Source organism: Toxorhynchites rutilus, chromosome 1 (assembly GCF_029784135.1).
Source record: "Toxorhynchites rutilus septentrionalis strain SRP chromosome 1, ASM2978413v1, whole genome shotgun sequence".
In the NCBI taxonomy this organism is placed as follows: domain Eukaryota; kingdom Metazoa; phylum Arthropoda; class Insecta; order Diptera; family Culicidae; genus Toxorhynchites; species Toxorhynchites rutilus.
The window spans coordinates 145,322,961-145,342,645 of NC_073744.1; the positions used below are offsets into that span (position 1 = coordinate 145,322,961).

Genomic DNA, 19,685 nt, shown 5'->3' on the forward strand with positions numbered 1-19,685 from the left:
CCGACGCAACGAGCAATCTTTTTGCCTAACTTCGGGCGTTAGCTCATAATGTGAGTTGATGCGTAAAATGAATTATTCTCCATTTACCGATAATAGGAATTAATTTTACAGAGGCATTAATTTTGTATTATATTGTATGTTGTTCAATCAATTTGTGCTCAATTCATGTTTTTATCGTGTAGGTTTCACTACTAACAATTTGTGTAATTGTGGTCCAGAATGTCATAATATCGAGTACTTTTTTGTCTGGTTATGTAAAAATGCAATAAATGGATTTGAATGGCTGCTGATTTAGAAGATCGAAAGGGTATACCCACGTAAATCAGATTATGTTAACTTGAGTAGTCGCGATCTTACAGGACTATAAAGTTATTGCAAACAATGTTCTGGACAACGTGGTAACGAAGGAGATAATGCTTTTTTTATCTATAATATATTTTTGTAGTTATAGATTGATTTGACTCAAGCTTATAAAGGGTGTGTCACATCAAATTGCATCACGGAAAAAACGCTGTAGAAATTAAATTTTTAGGAACTATATCTTCAGCTTTCGCTTATAATCAGATAAGAGTGTATAGATCACGATGGCCATGCTTCACTGTCAATTTTTCGTAAATTTGGAAAAATGTCGTCGAACGAAAAAGAGCATCGTGAATTAATCCTGCGCACTCATTTCGAGAATCCGGAGTTGTCACATCGGGACATCGGTAAGATGCTGGGAATCGTCCTATCCACGGTCAGCAGAGTACTAAAACGATACTTCGAGAACCTAACCATCGACCGGAAAGTGAAGAACGGCAAAAATGGATGCTCCGTCAGTGAAAAAGATCACAAGCGCGTAGTGAAGCAGTTTAGACGTGATCAGAGAAGTTCGGTCCGGGATGTCGCCAATAAGCTGAATTTGTCAAGTTCATTCGTCCAGCAGACCAAGCAGCGGGAGGGCCTGCGTACATACAAGGTTCAGAAGGCTCCTTACCGCGACGAAAGGCAAAACATGGTGGGGAAGACGCGAGCCCGGAAGATGTACACCGAAATGCTGACGAAGCCGCATTGCCTGGTAATGGACGACGAAACCTACGTCAAAGCGGACTTTCGTCAGCTGCCGGGCCTGTTGTTCTTCTCCGCGGAGGACAAATTCAGCGTTCCGGAGGAGATTCGCAAGCAGAAACTATCCAAGTTTGCCAAAAAGTACATGGTGTGGCAAGCGATCTGCTCTTGCGGAAAGCGGAGCGCCCCTTCGTGATGACCGACACGGCAAACGGGCAGGTTTACCTTAAGGAGTGCCTACAGAAGCGCTTACTACCACTATTGAAGCAGCACGAGGGCCCGACCATCTTCTGGCCGGATCTCGCTTGGTGCCACTATTCAAAGGACGTGTTGGAGTGGTACGAAGCCAACGGGGTCACCTTCGTGCCAAAGGAAATGAACCCGCCCAACGCGCCGGAGCTTCGCCCAATAGAGAAATATTGGGCGATTATGAAGCAGGCCCTCCGGAAGAACCCAAAAGTTGTCAAATCGGAGGCGGACTTCAAGAGAAAATGGATTTCTGTTCAAAAAAACTACAACCTGACGTTGTACAGAACCTTATGGACGGGGTAAAGAGGAAGGTGCGAGCATACGGGCTTGGGCTCGAAGTATGAATAAAAAGAAAATGCCAAAAGTTGTTTAATAGTTTTTTTTTACTGTCTAAAATTTTCAAAAGGATCGGTCTACTGGGCGAATTTCTACAGCTTTTTTTCCGTGATGCAATTTGATGTGACACACCCTTTATTCATGTAGGTCTTAACTATTTAGACTTGTGTTTAAAATGATACATGATGACTTTTTGTCTTCTTCGGCATGATTGAATAAACAGAAGAAAAGTCATCTAACCCGTTTAAAGAATACAAGTACATACAGAAAACGTTTTTTCCAGGGTATCTATTAAATGTATCAAAAGGGGAAAAAATACAGATTTTGAACAATCAAAAACTAAATTTAAATGCAATTACTACACACAATCTCAGTCCTATGTCAAGATCCCGTCCGTGACCCTAGGCTCAGACCCACCAACTTTTTTAATGGATCGGAATATTTCTACCCTTCTATCAGAATCAATAAAATATTATTTTTCTTGAGATAAAAAAATAATATAAGTCGGACTCGATTATATACAGACTCGATTATATACAATTTTGGACTCGATTATATACAGTATGAAAATAAAAAAAAAATTACCTTTCAAATATGATTTGTTTCAAGAAAAGATGTAGCCTTTGAACTGCCATACAAATGAAACACAAATTTCTGCGTAACTCAAAAACTTGCCAAGCAAATGAAACCGAATTTTGCATGTGGAGGTTTTAGGAGACACGAAATGTTTCTATGCTGAAAAGACATACCTCCCCCCTCACTAAGGGGGAGGGGGCTACCATACAAATGAAGCACAAATTTTCTGCAGAACTTGAGACCTAATCAAGCATATGGAGCCAAATTTAGCATGTGGAGGTTTCAAGTGCAAGAATCTTTTTTAAGGTGGTTTAATACTCCTCCTACCTCCCTAAGGGGAGGCTGTCATACGAATGAAACACAAATTTCTGCATAACTCAAGAACTAATCAAGCAAATGGAACCAAATTTGGTATATGGGGGTGGCAATAAATGTTTCTATGGTGGTTTGACACTCCTCCCCCTCCCTAAGGCAGCATAGCTCGAGAACGATTCAAGCAAATTGAATCATGACGAGTTTTTGTAGAAGTACTAGGAATTTGATAGTAAAAGGTAATTTTAAAGGATCAATTAGAAGAACCATCAATCAATGAACATCGATTGGACCCATGAACGTGCGCTTAGTAAAAAAACGTGAATGTTTGAAGGTATTGATAAGAAAAAATAAATTTTAGGTGGGACGAAGTTTGCCGGGTCAGCTAGTAACCTATAAAATTGTGTATACCCGAAACAAATGCTCAGCACATTTTTAAACATCCTCATACATTACTTTCAGTGAACTTAAAAGTATCATTAACACTCCTATACTCGCGCATTGGTCTGTCAGACCGAGAAATCAATACTTCGTTCATTTCTCAGAGAATATCAACACTACGACTTTGCGATTCTTTCTAGCTTCGTTATTCGTCGTTCGTCATCGTTTAGCGTATCGCATGTGTTGATACAAAGGAAACGTGTCCCACTTTTTAAACACTTTCGGTCTGACACACCGACGCGAGTATACCAGTAACTTTTTTGGACAAGAACCTTTTTTTCATATTCTAGAATATTGTTGAATGAAATGAATAAAACAATGTTAGTGGCGTGGAATATTTATTGAATATAATGCATAAGATCATTACAGGACTATTCTTATTTGATTTCAGTCCATTTTGTAACTGGATTGAACGGATCCATATAGATTCATACGTTCAAAAGCAAAATATAAATGTTTGACTTTCGTATAGTTTTTCGCTAAATACAATGACATATACACACTTGTGAAAGAATTTCACTTGTGGAAGAATTGTGAACAGTAAACTATAAACTGATCGGTAGCTTATTGTAATTTTTAACAGTTACAATTTCGGGGATATTTTTTCAATATTGTCCATTAAACAAGAAAACAAGAAATAAATCATGTTCCTAGAAATTCTTTCATATCATCTTTTGACGCCTCGTCTAAAAAAAGGTATTAATTCTTAGTTTACCAAGAAAACAGAGACAAAGAATATTAGAAATATACAAACTTTATATTCCAGAACCTTTATCATCTGGTAATTATCTAAAAGGTTATTATACATTCTTCTCTTCGATAAAAGACCCGAAAAACACGTAACAACTGCATAAAATGTGGGAAAATATGTTTGTTTCGAGCATTCAGTTATGCTATGTTCTGATTCTTACTCCAATGAAACCACAATCGATTGATACGTTTTTATCTTATTCTATAGCTCTTTATACTTCCATGAATTATATTCAGTTGCTTACTTTTAATTAATAACAGTGAAAAATTCGAAATTCGTTATTTGTGTTGGAGTATCATAAATTACTCTGTTTTGAGGAGGCTGAATTAGATGACTAATATTACAACATAATAAACATATTTTTTGAAGTTTTTTCATTCAATCATACCCTCTTCTTCAAATAAATGCCAATAAAGCCTGAAAAATACACAATGGCAACATTACAGAGAAGTTCAATTTTCGGTCTGTGACACCGTGCGCGAGTATACGTGTTATGATTTTGCACGCGAGTACAGGAGGGTTAAAAGTTTTTTTCCCCCCATACAGGTACAGAATTTACTGAAGCGAGAGGCGAGTTTGTGTGTAATTTGTATAGAAGAAATCCATTATTTTGAATGTCAATGAAATTACAGAAATAATCGAAGTTGATTCTGTTTAATCGTTCGATTCGACAACTCGTTGGTAGGGTTCATTTTAACAGAATAGAATTTTGCTCCTCGTGCTGAAAAGCGAATTAACTGAAACTTCACAATTAAAATTAAAATAACCAGAAGAAAATAATAGAAATAAGAAATAAAAAAAAAAGTGTTGAAGAATTAATAGTTGGATAATCTTGTACTTATTTTCCAACAAACTCATACCTAACCCAAGTTGTGAATTGTGCTATCTTAGTAATTATAAAAAGAATAAACTGTAAAATTGTAAGTAAAAACATATGTCTCAAAGGAGAAAATTTACAATAAAAATATTTTTCAGCTAAAGCTGGTCCAAATCAAAATCAAAATCTTTGAGAACGGGTCTGCTATGAAAAAAACTGGTTAACAAATAGTTTGGTCGGTTGAACATTAGGGATTTGTCATATGCGCCTTTTTGTGAAAACTGTCACTGATTGCGAAACAAAGAGACAATGTAACATTTCCCGCTCTGAACCGGTCCCCGATATTCGTAAAGCAATTCAAACGGGTTCAAACTATTTGATTGCTACAGAAAGCATAATTCTGGCGGCACAATTGAAAGGCATAGGAGTTGAAGAACACCTGGAAATATGGAACGAGTTATAGTTTCAATTGGCTGCCAATCCAAAGAAACCCAATATATTATATTAGGTTGGGGAAAAAGTTATCCATTATTTTCTCGGTAGCTGGCTTTAGTGGTCAGTATCTCGCGAATATCGATCATACAATTTCAAGTTTAGGCTCGTTGTAAAGGTGATGTTTCACACTAAAAAAAATTCTTTTGCTGTTTTTTATTTGTTCCATTCAGTTGTGAGTTACAGGATGTCAACAATGGAGGTCAGTAAAGAGAAAATTCAGAACAATTTACCCTTTTTTTTATACAAGCTAAAATGCAAGCCAAGCCACTAAAATTGTGAATGGTGTTTATGGTGCCGATACCGCAACAGTAAAATACGTGCAATTTAATCAATTTTTTTAAATTTCAATTTTTTCAGAATTTTTTAATATTTATTTAGTGCAATACACTAAATTCAAATCCATACTGTCAACAAATGGACCGTTTGAGGCTAGCGATTGACCAGAAATAGAAGAGGCGTTGTGTTACATCAGGACAACGCAAGGCCGCACAATTCCGAGAGCTTGTTTGGGATGTTTTAATACATCCACCATATAGTCAGGACCTTGCACCAAGCGATTACTACTTTTTTCTCGGATTGCAAAATTTCCAGAGTGATAAGAAATTGGGATCAAAAGAAGATTGTAAAAATCTATTGCTAGAGTTTTTCGCCAATAAGGCACAAGACACCAAATTTTGCAACAAAACGTTGCATATTTAAACCATATCCGACAATCCGAAGAATATTAAGAATAGTTTTGAATTTCACCCAAAAATAATGGTTTACTTTTTCCCCATCCTAATATTTACACTCTCCGAAGGTTACAATGTGAAGATTTTCAACTGTTTAAGCATCTGAGACTGATTCACCGTGCGGAACAATTTCGCTTTTGGAGTTTATATCGAGAAAAACCGTTGTGGGTGACATCAGCATTAGGTGACTCGATAGTTGGAACCATACTGAGTATTAGAAATCGCGAACGGCTTATTTATACCTGATAAGTTATAAACGGACGGGGTTGATTTGCAATATTTCTTCACTCCACAGTGTTCGTACGAACGAACGCTGCATTTACATTTCTAACGAGCGATTTACGCACGCCTAATTCGCAGTGATATACCGTTCTGAATCATATTTCGGACGCTTAAGGCATATCTCACATCTCACAACAGATCTCAACTTTATGCACAGGTATTATTTGGTTGATACTTTGAATGAATTAGTTCAATATGCTTTTAAGCTTTCTACTTTGGTACCTATTTGGTTGAAAACATTAAAAAATCATCGAATAAAATGCTTTTCAAATCAAGCGAATAAGAATCAAACTTCGGACACCATTTATAAAAAAAAATCAAGTTTCGGACAAATTGAATTCAAATTTCGGACACTTTGTTTTGTAATTTTTTGAACGAAAATTACATTACACTTGATTATATTTTATAGTCAACTGTGAAACACTTACCAAGCAATCACAGTAACCTGATAACGATGATGAGAACTGATGAAACACGAGAGAAATCTAAATATTGATGAAGGGGTAAATTCTACGTGCTCACGCTAAGCAAACGTCAAACACAAACGATAAATGAGTGGATTTTGGATGGTTTGTTTCCTACTATGCAGTGTCTTAGAATATCAACAAATATTCACGAGAAACGAATATGGTTTTGTTCCAGTGTAAATGCCTTTTTTTCAGCTTGAAACACACTGCCCTCATTATATTGATGACAATAACAAACGAGTTCATTTTGTTCATATCGCTGTTGCATGAGCAAATTTGCTATAATGAATGAATGCGACATTGAGTGGGGTTCATAACTTCGCTGTTATTTATACCTAAGTGATGCGGACTCAATCCACTTCATTTTCAAGCAAATTCATGCATGTTTTCAAGCGATTTCTTGCAATAAATTCTCAGACCACCAGAGACGCCAGATTTACAAATATGTTGGTAAATTTACAGACATATCTGTAAAACACTTTTTGTTTTTGTTGCAGACTTTTTGGATATAACAATCTTTCACAGGTTTTTGAAAAATAAGAAGCTCTAATCATCCCATCAAAGATATTTGACTCACCGTATGACATTTTGTATAGTTTTAATACAGAAAAGTTATTATATTTAGTTTATATCAATACACATAACGTTAGACCAGCGATATTCAATCTGCGGCCCGGCAGACTTTCTGGTTGGTCCATCTGGTGTGTATGAAGTTTGGAACTCATACACATAAGTACTTTTGCCCTGATATCATTGCAGCCTTGGTGGATGTCCAAAATACCAACGAAGAAATACTGATTTTTATAAAAATTTAAAATTTTTTTATAAAAGTATGTGTAGATCGTTGAAACATTTAAACACACTTACAACACATAAGTTATTTTTTATTTTACAACTAACATATTCACTAGAAATATTTTTTATGGCAGAACAACCCAGCAAACATTAAATCGCATAAGAAGCTTGTATATAACATCATATGCACTAAAATTTGGTTGGCATATAATGCGCCTAAAGGTCATATGCATGCAAAAGTGGAGGCCATATACATACATGGCAAATGCTTACTGAATTTGTTTGGATGAATATGCAACTTTGATCGGCTCTAATAGCGATTATGTTGAATTGCATTGCGATCTAATATGAATATATTCATGAATTGTCAAAGCACCAAATACGACTTTTGCCATATCATATACGATTTATTACATACATAGAAAAAAACAAATGGCGCAAAATATTTTCGTGAAATATTTATTATAGTCTCACGAATCGCCATTTTTATATATGAGTATTTATGTTTGTAGAAATAATAATTGTTTGATTGACTTGTGTTGGGAGTGGAATATGAATGTTTAAAATGGCACAGATTGATGTTTGGTGAAAACTGCTGCGATGTGGGTTCGAATTCCGGTCGTCTGGATTATCATCCACCAGCTATCTCGCGCGGCTATCTGAAATTTGATTCAACAGCAGTTAAAACTTTCGAGTGCATCAGCATTTCATTGACATTTCAATATGATGTAATATGTTCTTTATTAGGATCTAATATGATTTACTGTTTCATGATTTTCTTCAGCATGCAACACGATTTACTACAGTACTGAATCGATTTAAATTATACGCTTATACGACACACAAACTGCATCAGCGTAATATACGCATATGATGCGGATTAAATATATTTTACGACAATGTACATCATAAAATAGATGTTTATTATACCGAATTGCGACTTAATTTGATAATGGTATATAAAATCGAGTTTTTACATTTTATGCGATTTCAAATATACACGATACATACTTTGATTGATATTATATGCGATAATGATTTATTCGGATTTCTTGTAAGACTTGGCACGTACAAAATTATACGATTTAATGTTTGCTGGGAACGTTTGCCGGGTATATATACAGCCATTCCACGCAAAACCGATATAGTGGTTCTCAGAATTTCGTCAAAAGTCGTAATTTTGTTCTTTATCGCAAAACATTAGACCCGTATTTGTTGTTTTTTCATTAGGGTGCCCATTTCCATTTCAGGGTGATCCGAAAAATCACTTTTTTCCACTTTTTCCCAAAAATGACAAATGAAAATTAATAACTTTTGAATCACTGAACCGATTTAGACGATCGACATATAAAACTGGAACTAATGACATAGCCTAATGACTAATGACAAAGCTGATGATTTTTTACATAACATATCTCGATATCAGCGATGCAATTTTTTCATTTTCAAAGTTAACCGGTGGTTCGAAAAATCATTTTCCCCCCTTTGTCCAAAAATGACTTTCTGCAAAAAATCATAACATTTGAACTACTGAACCGATTTAGATGATCGATATATTAAATTGAAGTCAATGAGAAAAATTTGAAAAAAATATCAAAAATATATAGTCGCATAGGTCTAGTTTAGTCACATAGGAATATTGATCGAAGACTTAAAACATGTTAAATTTACAAAATTATAACTTAAAAACGATAATTATAGCATCTCTGATATCGAGATATGTTAGTTAAATAATCCTCAGCTTTCCATAAAAATATAAAAAAATATAGCGCCCTCTATCTTTAACCTAGAAAACTATGAAAAACTAACACAATCAATAATTACAAAAACAAAAGTTAATTTTTTTCGCGAAAGTATTATTTTTTCAAAGAAAAATAACTCGTAAGCTTCAATTTGATATGTCGATGATATGAATCGGTCCAATAGTTCAAAAGTTATGACTTTTTGTAGTGGGAAAATGGGGAAAAATTGTTTTTCGAACCATCGATTAGTTTTGAAAAATCATATCTCAAAAACGAAAAAAATAGCATCTCTGATATAGAGATATTTTATGTAAAAAATTCAGCTTTCAAGAAAAAAATATAGCGCCCCCTAGTCCAAAGCCATGAAAACATTAAAAAACGACTACAATCAATAATTACGAAAATAAGCAATTAAAGCTCATTGGCTTCAATTTGATATGTCGATCATCTAAATCGTTTATGTGGCTCGAATGTTATGAATTTTTGAAAAAAGTAATTTTTGGGAAAAAGTGGAAAAAATTGATTTTTTGAACCACCCTAAAATGGAAATGGGTACCCTAATGAAAAAAAATACGGGTCTAATGTTTTGCGATAAAGAACAAAATTACCACTTTTGACGAAAATCTGAGAACCACTATATCGGTTTAGCATAGAATGGCTGTATATATATATATACAAAATACAATGTCACGTGCATCGCGATGTACAAAGTATTAATGAATGTGGAAATTAACGTTAAAAGACATTTCTATAGATCTGCACACTTTTACAGACTTTACCACATTTTTAACAGGCATTCACATGTTTTTACAGACTTTTTTCAAAAATCATCTGGCATCTCTTCGTTCCACTTTTTATCGAATATTTTCAAATCGCAGGAAAAAACATTTACGTGACTCTGACTTCGTTTGTTTTTATTTCGTTCGGAAAAACGTTTTGTTAAAGAAAGGGAACATTAAAAATGCGTAGCTCAGTGAAAGGCTGAGATGCTCTTTCAGAGATGCAATGGTTTATTAAACAATTGACGGAAAAATGTAGTTCGTTCATATTATAATTTTAATTATTTTTGCTCTTGATAACAATACCCTTTTTATAGTGTTGATTATCATAAGAAAAATAACACTCCTGATCGTTGGATCTCTTTTGACATTTCAATTGGATCTTTTTTGACAGCCGTTTTTATTCAGTCCGCACTACCTAGATTTATACTTTGGATATCAAAAGCAACAAATTTAAGCAGAGAATTTAAGTTCAAAATAAATTTTACTTGGCGAGACGGTAGCAACGGCATATGCAGAATAGATACAACGAGTGGTTTTAGCTACCATCAAGTCATTTGCGACTTCGGGAATTTCATAAGGAATTTCCGATTACGGCATCCGGCAACTGCAAAACCCAACCGCACACAGCAGCCTCAGGTTAGAAGTTAACAACAGCTGATATTCATTTGGCTGAAATGAAATTCAGTTCTGACGTTTCTGATAATCAAGATAAAAATGACACTGGGTGGGAAAAATAAACCTCAAAACATATTGAAGGACAAAAGTTCATTTGCTCATATTCAATGGTTACCTGGATCTGTCATTTTAATTTTCGTTTGGAATATATAGGTTTTCGATGCAACCTAGCCCGAAAATCTATGCATTTGATCTTAGCGAAGATGATTTTTTCCAACACTGCTACTATGTAATAATTCAAATGTAATTCTTAAACGAAGTGATAGTGAAACCAAGGGTCTAAAGAAGCAATTGTGATATTAATTTTATAGTTATATCATCGGTGCATCAAGCATTTCAAGATATTAGAACACTGTGTCCGAAATATGATTCAGTATAGTGATATATAAAAATTATAGCTCACGGCTATTCCATTCATCGGAATAGAATATTATGTATAGAAATGCACAGAACTTCCCATTTTTGTTAATTCAAGCCATTTATGGATTAAGGAGTTGTAATGTGCAATACATCCACTTTGAGAATCTCTGATCTAGATGAAAAGCGCTTCGAGAACCAACACCTGCTAATCGGATGTTATAGGTTTCCAAGTATGGTCTCTCTCGTGTTCTCTTCAGCGAACCAGCATTTCTCCCATTTTATTGCACATTTTGCCGCCATAATCCACTCCAAAACGTGTGGCGTTACACTCAAAACACACCACACGACCTTGGGCTAAGGCATGGCTGAGGATTATTGGAGCAGATGAAGTTCTGAGTGGATTTATTTTCGTTTTGATGCTTCGCTGGAAGATAAAAGTGAAGCATAACATGAACCGAATGGCTTGTTTAATGCTTTGTAGCGTTTGAATTTGATAGCCAGCACGCTTCCACTTCGCGCAAAATTTAACTTCTCAAGAGCGAGCAGATTAGCGGATACGCCCAATCCAGCTCAGAGTTTATTGCGAGGAAAGATTACTGATATTATTTTCCAAATGGAGTACAGTTTCATTTATCTCGAGCCGCAATGGAAGAACAAGTGGATGGTTAAGCACCGGGCATGACCATTCTTTGTGGTTAGGAAATTCGCACCACTGTTTCAAACATTAAGATAACGACAAGACGAAGCGGTTGAAAGGCCGAAATGCACCATCTGTGTGCGGTTGTGAACCTTTCGAGCTCACGGCATCGGCGTCTGCCTTTTGGAGTGGGGAATAACTGTGAATTTATCATCTTGGGCGACCGCCGGCTGGCGACTACCACCCGAAAACATACGACGACCTCTTGTGTCCTTCATATTCCTTTTTTTTGTCCGGATGTCCGGTCGGGTATCTCTCAGTCTGTTCTTTGTTTCTGGGATGTGATAAATGGGAGGCTTGAGTGTTTTGGTGATATTTAGATGAAGGGTACAAATGCTGTCCGCCAAGGAATGTAAATCAGCTGTGTATCATCATATCCTTTGTCTTGTGAGGCCTAAAATAATTTTATGAGAAGCCATTCGTCCGACAATTGTAGCTTGTTCCGAGATGTGGTGGTAATTTTCGGCCGTATCATCCCTGGTCGTACAAAAATCAAATTCGAATAAAATGTCGGTAAAATTTGAACGAGAAGCGTGAGCTATTCGGCCCAAGTTTGATCGTTGTTTTATCTTGTATCCATTGTCAATGTTTATTATTCCGCAGAATTCCATATAATGAATAAAACAAGTGACAAGTGAAAAACTGAAATAAAACAATGTAGGAATACAGAGCGGTATCGATTATAAGGTAAATTATGTTTATTTGTCGAAAACATGATCTTGGTTTGTCCACTTTTTTGGAATGCTCTAGTTCAGCGCAACTGTCAGGTATCCAATGTTTCAAAACATATAAATGAAATGATTTTTTTTAATGCATGTTGATTTTTCGGAGGAACCAATATCATAATTTCTATCGTTTAAAAACATGAAAATTTGAACAATTTGAACACCATATGGTATTATCAGCAACTAAAAACTTGGGGCTTTTCAACAAACCCAAACTCGTCTTGATTACATGTGATTTTCAGGAAGAAAAATCGATTTGCATTTACTTGCTGCGTGAAAACACCCAAAATTGGACAAACCAACATCATTTACTGTTTTGGATTTCTTTTCACTTTTCATATAATCGAATCCTATTTTTAATCGCGTCAAAAAAAGATGTTTTGCCAAGCTCTAGAATACGCGTGATCATAGTGCTAGTCGGAAGAAACATTACCCGAAAGGAAGAATTCGATGGAACTATCATCCATTTAGTTTCTTTTCGATCTTGGATGTGAATATCGTTAAATTCATAGATACTTTGTCAATCAATTTTATCAATCAGTAACAGTCGATACCAAGTGTCTTGGCCAGATTCCAGACCAGAAAAATTGGATTGAGACCATCTCGAATTCTGCATGGATCTTTTCATTGTTGTTCGAGCATTTTCAAACACTTTCGATGCTTGGACAAAAACAAATCCGTTCTTGATGACCTGCGTTGCTCTTTTAAGCTCCTCCTTCTTCCAACGTTGTTTGTCCATCCTTTTTTTTTGTAATTCTGTAACACCTGGAATTAATTAGACCAAAGAAAAGTCTCAAACCTGTAAATAAGAATTGGATTCACCCCACAGAAACGTGTCCATGTCACCCCACACAGCATGCAAAAAATAAAATGCAATTAATTTCATTTATTGTTATCAAACTCACAGTTTCGATACATCAAATTGTTCCTCTTCTGTAAACGAACAGAACTTTACTGCACAATACACGAACAGTTTGTTTAATCAGCGGGAAAAACCTTAAAACCACGATCGGAAAACTCACATTTTCTGACAACCAAAGTGCTTGCCGTTTCCCTCCGCCTGTTAATTTTTACCAAAGCTTTTTACGTTAGGCATATACGTACTTTTGACGTAGGATTACGTCTTTCGGGAACATATTGGGGTACAAATTGAAAATCGAAAATCGAGCACATCGTGAAAATTGTCCAATTTCAAACGCTTATTTCACAATCATCTCATGATGGATTGATGAAATTTATGCGTTAATCGATTTAGGCACTCCATAAAATTTTTTTATATTGAAGAAAATAATATATGTTATGAAACTTATTATCGAACAATTGAAAAATCTCAACCCCTATCCTAAGGGAAATACCCACTTCTGATTGGTCGAAATTGACGACACATGCGGCGGTTTCCTAACAGAGACATCAAAACCAAGCTGCCTTGGTGAATTCGACATTGCAAATACATGAAGGTAGGGGGAACTTTTGTTCCCACCGAAATGTATTCCCTAACAGAGACATCAAAACCAAGCTTCCTGGGGGAAATCGACATTGCAAATATACGAAAGTCGGGGGTATTTTATACTGCAAGTAAGGTGAGTGATACGAATAATTCTAGCAAATAAAATGTAAATTTGGAACTTTAATGTTGGTTGATTTGTGAAATTTAATATTAATGACCGATCGTGTATTGTGAAAAATTTAGCACAAATGTAAGTGTTCAAGTTGTGTTAAAAATGACTTGATATATGAAATGATTTATTTCAATTTTCATAAATAAAAACCAAGGTGTGTTCCCGCTCGAGAACGGGTCGTTTGGTTAAGCTGTCTATTTTGTTGTGTTCATTTTTACCCAAGAAAAGTTTATACGGCGAGAAAAATTGTAACATGTTTTTACTGATGAGAAAAATTGATAATTGTGTTCGGTATTGGTAACTATCTTATATTGCATTGGTGAGGTTTTTTTTTCTTTATTCCATCCATACATAACAAAGGAGGCATCACCTATAGGATCACAGAGGGTGGCTTTCATCATATCTCGGTACACTTCAGTATCTTTTATCTGATACGCACCAACCAACGACTGTTTACATCTTTCGATCATCATCACTCGGTAAACACTGGTGGAGTGAACAAACAATACCCAACAACCAATCATTATCAAAGAGTTTAACGATGTAATTCTTCAAACATATCCAAAATCAACAGATAGCCTAACGGAATCCTACGTTAACTGTGCGGTCGTGTCTCGGACACAACCATCCTGTGACTTTTTCATGTTACTCTTCTCATTGTTCAGAAACTTGTTATTTTAACTCCTTTGAAACTCCAAATGGTGACCACGAAAAGGGTCGTTTGTTAGATGTACTCATAACCGTCGAACGGGTTGTAACGAACAAAAAACAAAACTTAGCTTTTGGCAGGAGGTTCACCTGTCTAACTGGAAATGATTAATGAATATCAGTGTGACATATAACAGGGTGGAATTGGATCGGTTAACGAAAAATCAATGCCGTCATTGATTACATTAAATATGAAGAAGTCTTATTGTAAGTCATCGGGAATAGTGGCTTTTTCGGTGATATAATGTTCGATTGTAGGCAATATTTCACATAACAATATCATCTGGGTATCGCTGAAATAATGATTTTCTGAAGCAATAATGAACCCACTCCACCATCTACATCACCGTTATCCTACACAATGACTGGATATCTAATTTGTTTGAGAGAACAAATTATTGCACACGATTTTGTGTTGCATACAACTTTTACGGGAACCAATCAGAAAGAAATAAGACATAATACTTGATTTACCTTTGTATTCACTCGCAAAACATACCTCTTTTGTTCGTTCAATTGCTCACTTGTTTTATTATTTCCATTGTAGATATTTCAGGTGAAATGCTGGATGAATTTGTCGTTTAATGGCATATATAGAGTGAGAAACCTTATGGCTGGCGATGAAAAGTGAATTTATTACGAGAATCCCAAGCGTCAAATATTCAACCATCAACATCGATTGCACGGCCAAATCGAAGGACGGAAGATAATGTGTTTACTATGAGCTTCGAAACCAGGTGAAACCGTTATTGTTGAACGCTATCAACATCATATGACTAATTTGAATCGGGCTTTCGGTGAAAAACAATCAGCGTATCATAGAAAAAGGCAACACAAAGTGATAATAATCATACATGATAATACTCCAACACACACCGGGTGAAGGACACGATTGAATCATTTGGATTGGCAGTTCTTTCACATGCGGAACTTGCACTTACTGAACAGCGCATCAATTATTATGAAACTCGGGGAGAATGACCTGATGAAAGTTTTGCTTTTTAAGTGGTTTCGCATGTTGTAATGAAATATGTCACATGACGCGGTGTGATTCGAATCGCGATTTCATGGTGTACCGCATTGGTTTTCATACCGTCCGACGGAGAGTGTTGTGTATTGTTGCATCAATCGCACACATTGTTGTTGATTCTATGCGTTGTCAATTGACAGTCTGTTTTGAAAACACATACAGGGAAAGCGTAATGACTTTTACAAAAAAAAATATAGCTATCTCACCACAAATTGATTGTCTAGGTCTTTTTTTTATAATAAAATTAGTCTTTAAGGCAAAATTTGCAAAATTGATGTTCCCGGCATTTTTGAAATAATAAAAAGATTGAGTCGCGAAAGAAGGACACTTGGCAAGAAAGATGGACACCTGGGGTGGATAAAATGGACAATATCTGAAAATTCAAGTTTATGTACTCAATATGTTTTTGGAGGCCTTCAAATAGACTTTAAAAATGATCGAACAACTAAAATAAAATCATTTTTTCATGTCTAAAATAGTTTCCGGCATTCTGAATGACAAACCCGGATTAGGTTTTAAAAACCGCTCTGCTGATTCATCCATGATATCTAGTTGCACTTGAAAACATAGTTAGTGGGCATTTGTTAAAAAAGAAGAAGTAGATAATCAAATTGTTCTCCAAACAAAATTATTTTCTCTTCGGTGGAGTGTCCGTCTTACCCGACTTGATTAGTATTTTTTTTTCATCAATATTTCTGGAGTAAAAATGAGAAAAATACACCGATGATTCGATAAACTGGAAGAAAAGTAAAGGTAAAACACTCACGTAACGAAAAATACCCAACAAAAATTACTTGATAACAATGGAAACCTTTTTTTTCTGCAGACGAAAATTTACATAAAGTTACTTTTTTGTTTTTATTTACAATTTCAACAGAACGCCAGCTAGGTGTACACAGTAAGTGTCAAAGGTGTTGATACACTGTTTTGCAAGGTTTGTACTTCATTAAAATTTAAAATAAAAATGAAAGTTATCATAGGTGTCCGTCTTTCCCGACTTTCCCCTATACCAAAAACACTACCATCTGGCAAGTGATTAGCGAAGAATGAGTGCTTCTCATACAACATTCGGTACGAAGTTTACAACCAAAACGAATTTTGGTTTTCTTGAAATCTCACCTATTCTCATCTAATAATACACTAATCTAATAATGTACTCGACAAAAATAATTAAAGGAAGAGAGTGCGAACTCGGAAATTTTATCGATTTTTGACATGATGTAGCTTAGTGAATAATTGACTCATATCGATGAGTTATACATAATTTTGGAGCGACAAATTTCAGGTATTATAATATTTTACGCACATATTTGTATGTTGGTGCGTGTAGGTGGAGTGGACAACAATACCGAGAAGAAAAAAAATCGATTTCTTTCTGTTTTTTCAAAGTTTTTTTGGATTAATTTATTTTCTTGCTAACCAACTCAAAAGCAAATCCAATTACCCCTATCAACCAGCCTTCATGTGGTTCCTAGAACTTTGCTGAAGGATCTTACATGCAGAGAGTTTGAATGAAAAATTACCCCTTCGTCTTTGATGATGAATTATTCAATAACAACAAACAACAAAAAATTCTATTTAATTCTAAAATATACAATATCAAGAACAAAAATTGAGTTTCAATAGAAATATCAGCCTTGTCCATTCAGAACATAAGAAGATTCACTTTACATTAAAAAAACAGAAAGTTGGATCGAGGGTACAGAGCGACTATCGAAACATTCAACAAGCTGCGACATCTTTTGAGGAAATGTGCGCGGAAATAATTGAAATACCAACACCTTCCTCACCCTTAAATACGGCGTGCGATTATCGAGAACGACCACAAAAACATAACTCCCCACCAGTGTAACATTATAAGAACACAACTTTCCTTTGCGCGAAGACTAAACGTGACGATGCAACAAGAACATTACACCATCGTTGTGGGACTGAATTATTCAAAACGTTACACAATCCAGCCCTGGGCAAATTTTGTTTACACCTCGAAACATGTCCAGACCGTACCGTCGTCAAATACATAATCGTTTGGCTAAAAAAAAACAGAAATGTTTAGTATGCCATCCGCCATCACGTAGCAATAAAAGCTACGTTCATTCAACGGAAGTGCATCAGTGACGCTATACTGTTGCTTTGGAGAGTTTCAACTTAACTTCGCCGGAATTGTGGAGCAGAACAATACGCGGCCCGATGAAGTTGCTCGTCGGCTTGCTGGTTGCAACCGTGGCATCCACTGTCTCGGCCGGTCCCTATCCGTTCGAGGTGGAGGAGTCTCACTTTGCGTATCAGCTGAAAAGTTTCCGCCAGTCGCTGGATGAGTGCGCAGAATACTTGGAGGTTCCTCCCGAAGTAGTGGACCGTTTTGTGGCGCGAAATTTTGTAACGAACGAAAGAGACTTGAAGTGTCTGATACGGTGCGCTGGAATCAACTCCGGCTGGTGGAGCGATGGCAGTGGTGTGCAGACCCCGGTCATCGAAAGTTACTTCCAACCGGCCTGTGGTGACATTGCCTATCGGAGGCGTACCAAAGAATGTGGTGTTTCCAAGTTAGCGGTTTGTCAGGATGATTGTTCGAAGGCCTACGAGACGTTCCTGTGCTACTATCACCAATACGGGAATCTCAAGTGTTCCGAAGAGTACATCCCACTAACCCACCTTGAAGCGGTTCAGGCTGCCATCGATTGCCTCAACGTGCTTCAAGTGCCGATCGATTTACTTGAACAGTACTGCGCCGGAGTGATTCCCGATGTACCCATGACACATTGCATTTATCGCTGCCAATATTTAGCTGAGGGTCTCTACGATACCGCGTATGGCTTCAACTTAACGCGCTTCTACATCCGCCATCACGACTACCCATCGCTGGAATACTTGAGCGATAACACCAAGGCTTGCACCGAGGTAGCCCTGCGGGAAAACTGCGACGAGTGCACCCGTGTTTACCGGGCACGAAGATGTTTCAGCGGCTGCAATCCCAACTCGGTCCACACCGCCAACATCCTGAAGCATGCGGCTGAACACATGCTCCGGGGGGACGCGGTTGAGTCAGCGGGACCATACAACAATGCGCTTATCAAACTGCCGGCGCCTAAGCCCTCGGTACCAGTGCCATCGCCCTATCCGGCGTATCTTCCACCGAAACCTGCCTGTGGATACTGCAACAACTCTCCGCCGAAGGGTGGGTGTAAGTACTGTCAGGCGTGAGCGGGCGGCCGGATCGAAGCGTAGAGTAGTACTTTAGTGGGCTCGGGTGATTGTACAGTTAAGTTTTTCACATTGATCTGCATACATCGGAAGCAGTGCTAAGAATAAAATTATTGTTTTACCTATTTCCTTCACATTTGTATTAATCTTCGAAAACCTTCATGTTTCTCTCATTACTACACGATATTTAATATGAAGAAATTATGTTTATACTTTATGTATTTTATGTAGGTTTTTCCTCTTAATTGGTATTTGATTGTTTCCTGCAAATTGCTATTACATAATAATGTGTAGGTCATTTGAAGACCATTCGGATAATCTTAATGTGACCAAAAGCCCTTGAAAATAGTCACCCATGACCTAGTTTTGACAAACAATGAAGTTCGATATGTCACATGATGAGATTCGGTTCTGATCCTAAGGCGGTCACTTCCTTGCGAAACCTGACCCAGAACATATCCAGGTTACGCCGATGAGATCATACAGGTTGAATTCATCACAAGTCAGCTAGTTTTGAAAAATGACGAAGTTCAACATCCCAAATGGCCGGTTTTGTGCAGTTTTGGGTTCTGGATTCTCCGAAACCAATTTTTCATTTTGAACGGAAAAAGAACTTTTAAAGTTGGTTCTAACAATATACAAATATTTTCCAAACACAGGATGAAAAAGTCAACAAATAGTATAGTTGATGCTGATGTTAGCTAATATATATGTGAAATTAACCTAAGGGGTTTTCAGATGCAGATTTTCCTCGAGTGAAATTTAAGTAGTCTGGTTAATAGATAATAATTTTGTTTTTTACACAAAATTCGATACATATTCTTGGATCCATTTTTGCAATAGG

At 36.4% G+C, this 19,685-nt stretch overlaps 2 protein-coding genes across 2 annotated transcripts in view; one reads left to right on the forward strand and one right to left on the reverse strand.

The window, feature by feature from the left end:
* The window catches only part of LOC129762628 (uncharacterized), a 190,159-nt gene that overhangs the window by 130,117 nt on the left and 40,357 nt on the right, over nt 1–19,685 (reverse strand). The window lies entirely within an intron of this gene.
* On the forward strand, nt 17,732–18,966 carry LOC129762631 (general odorant-binding protein 45-like). The gene has a single exon (XM_055761093.1). The coding sequence runs from the start codon at nt 17,828–17,830 to the stop codon at nt 18,839–18,841; it is 1,014 nt and encodes a 337-aa protein (XP_055617068.1). The 5' UTR covers nt 17,732–17,827; the 3' UTR covers nt 18,842–18,966.

Excerpts from the sequence above, each read along its gene's own strand:
- LOC129762631 (XM_055761093.1), top strand. The coding sequence starts at position 17,828 with ATGAAGTTGCTCGTCGGCTTGCTGGTTGCAACCGTGGCATCCACTGTC.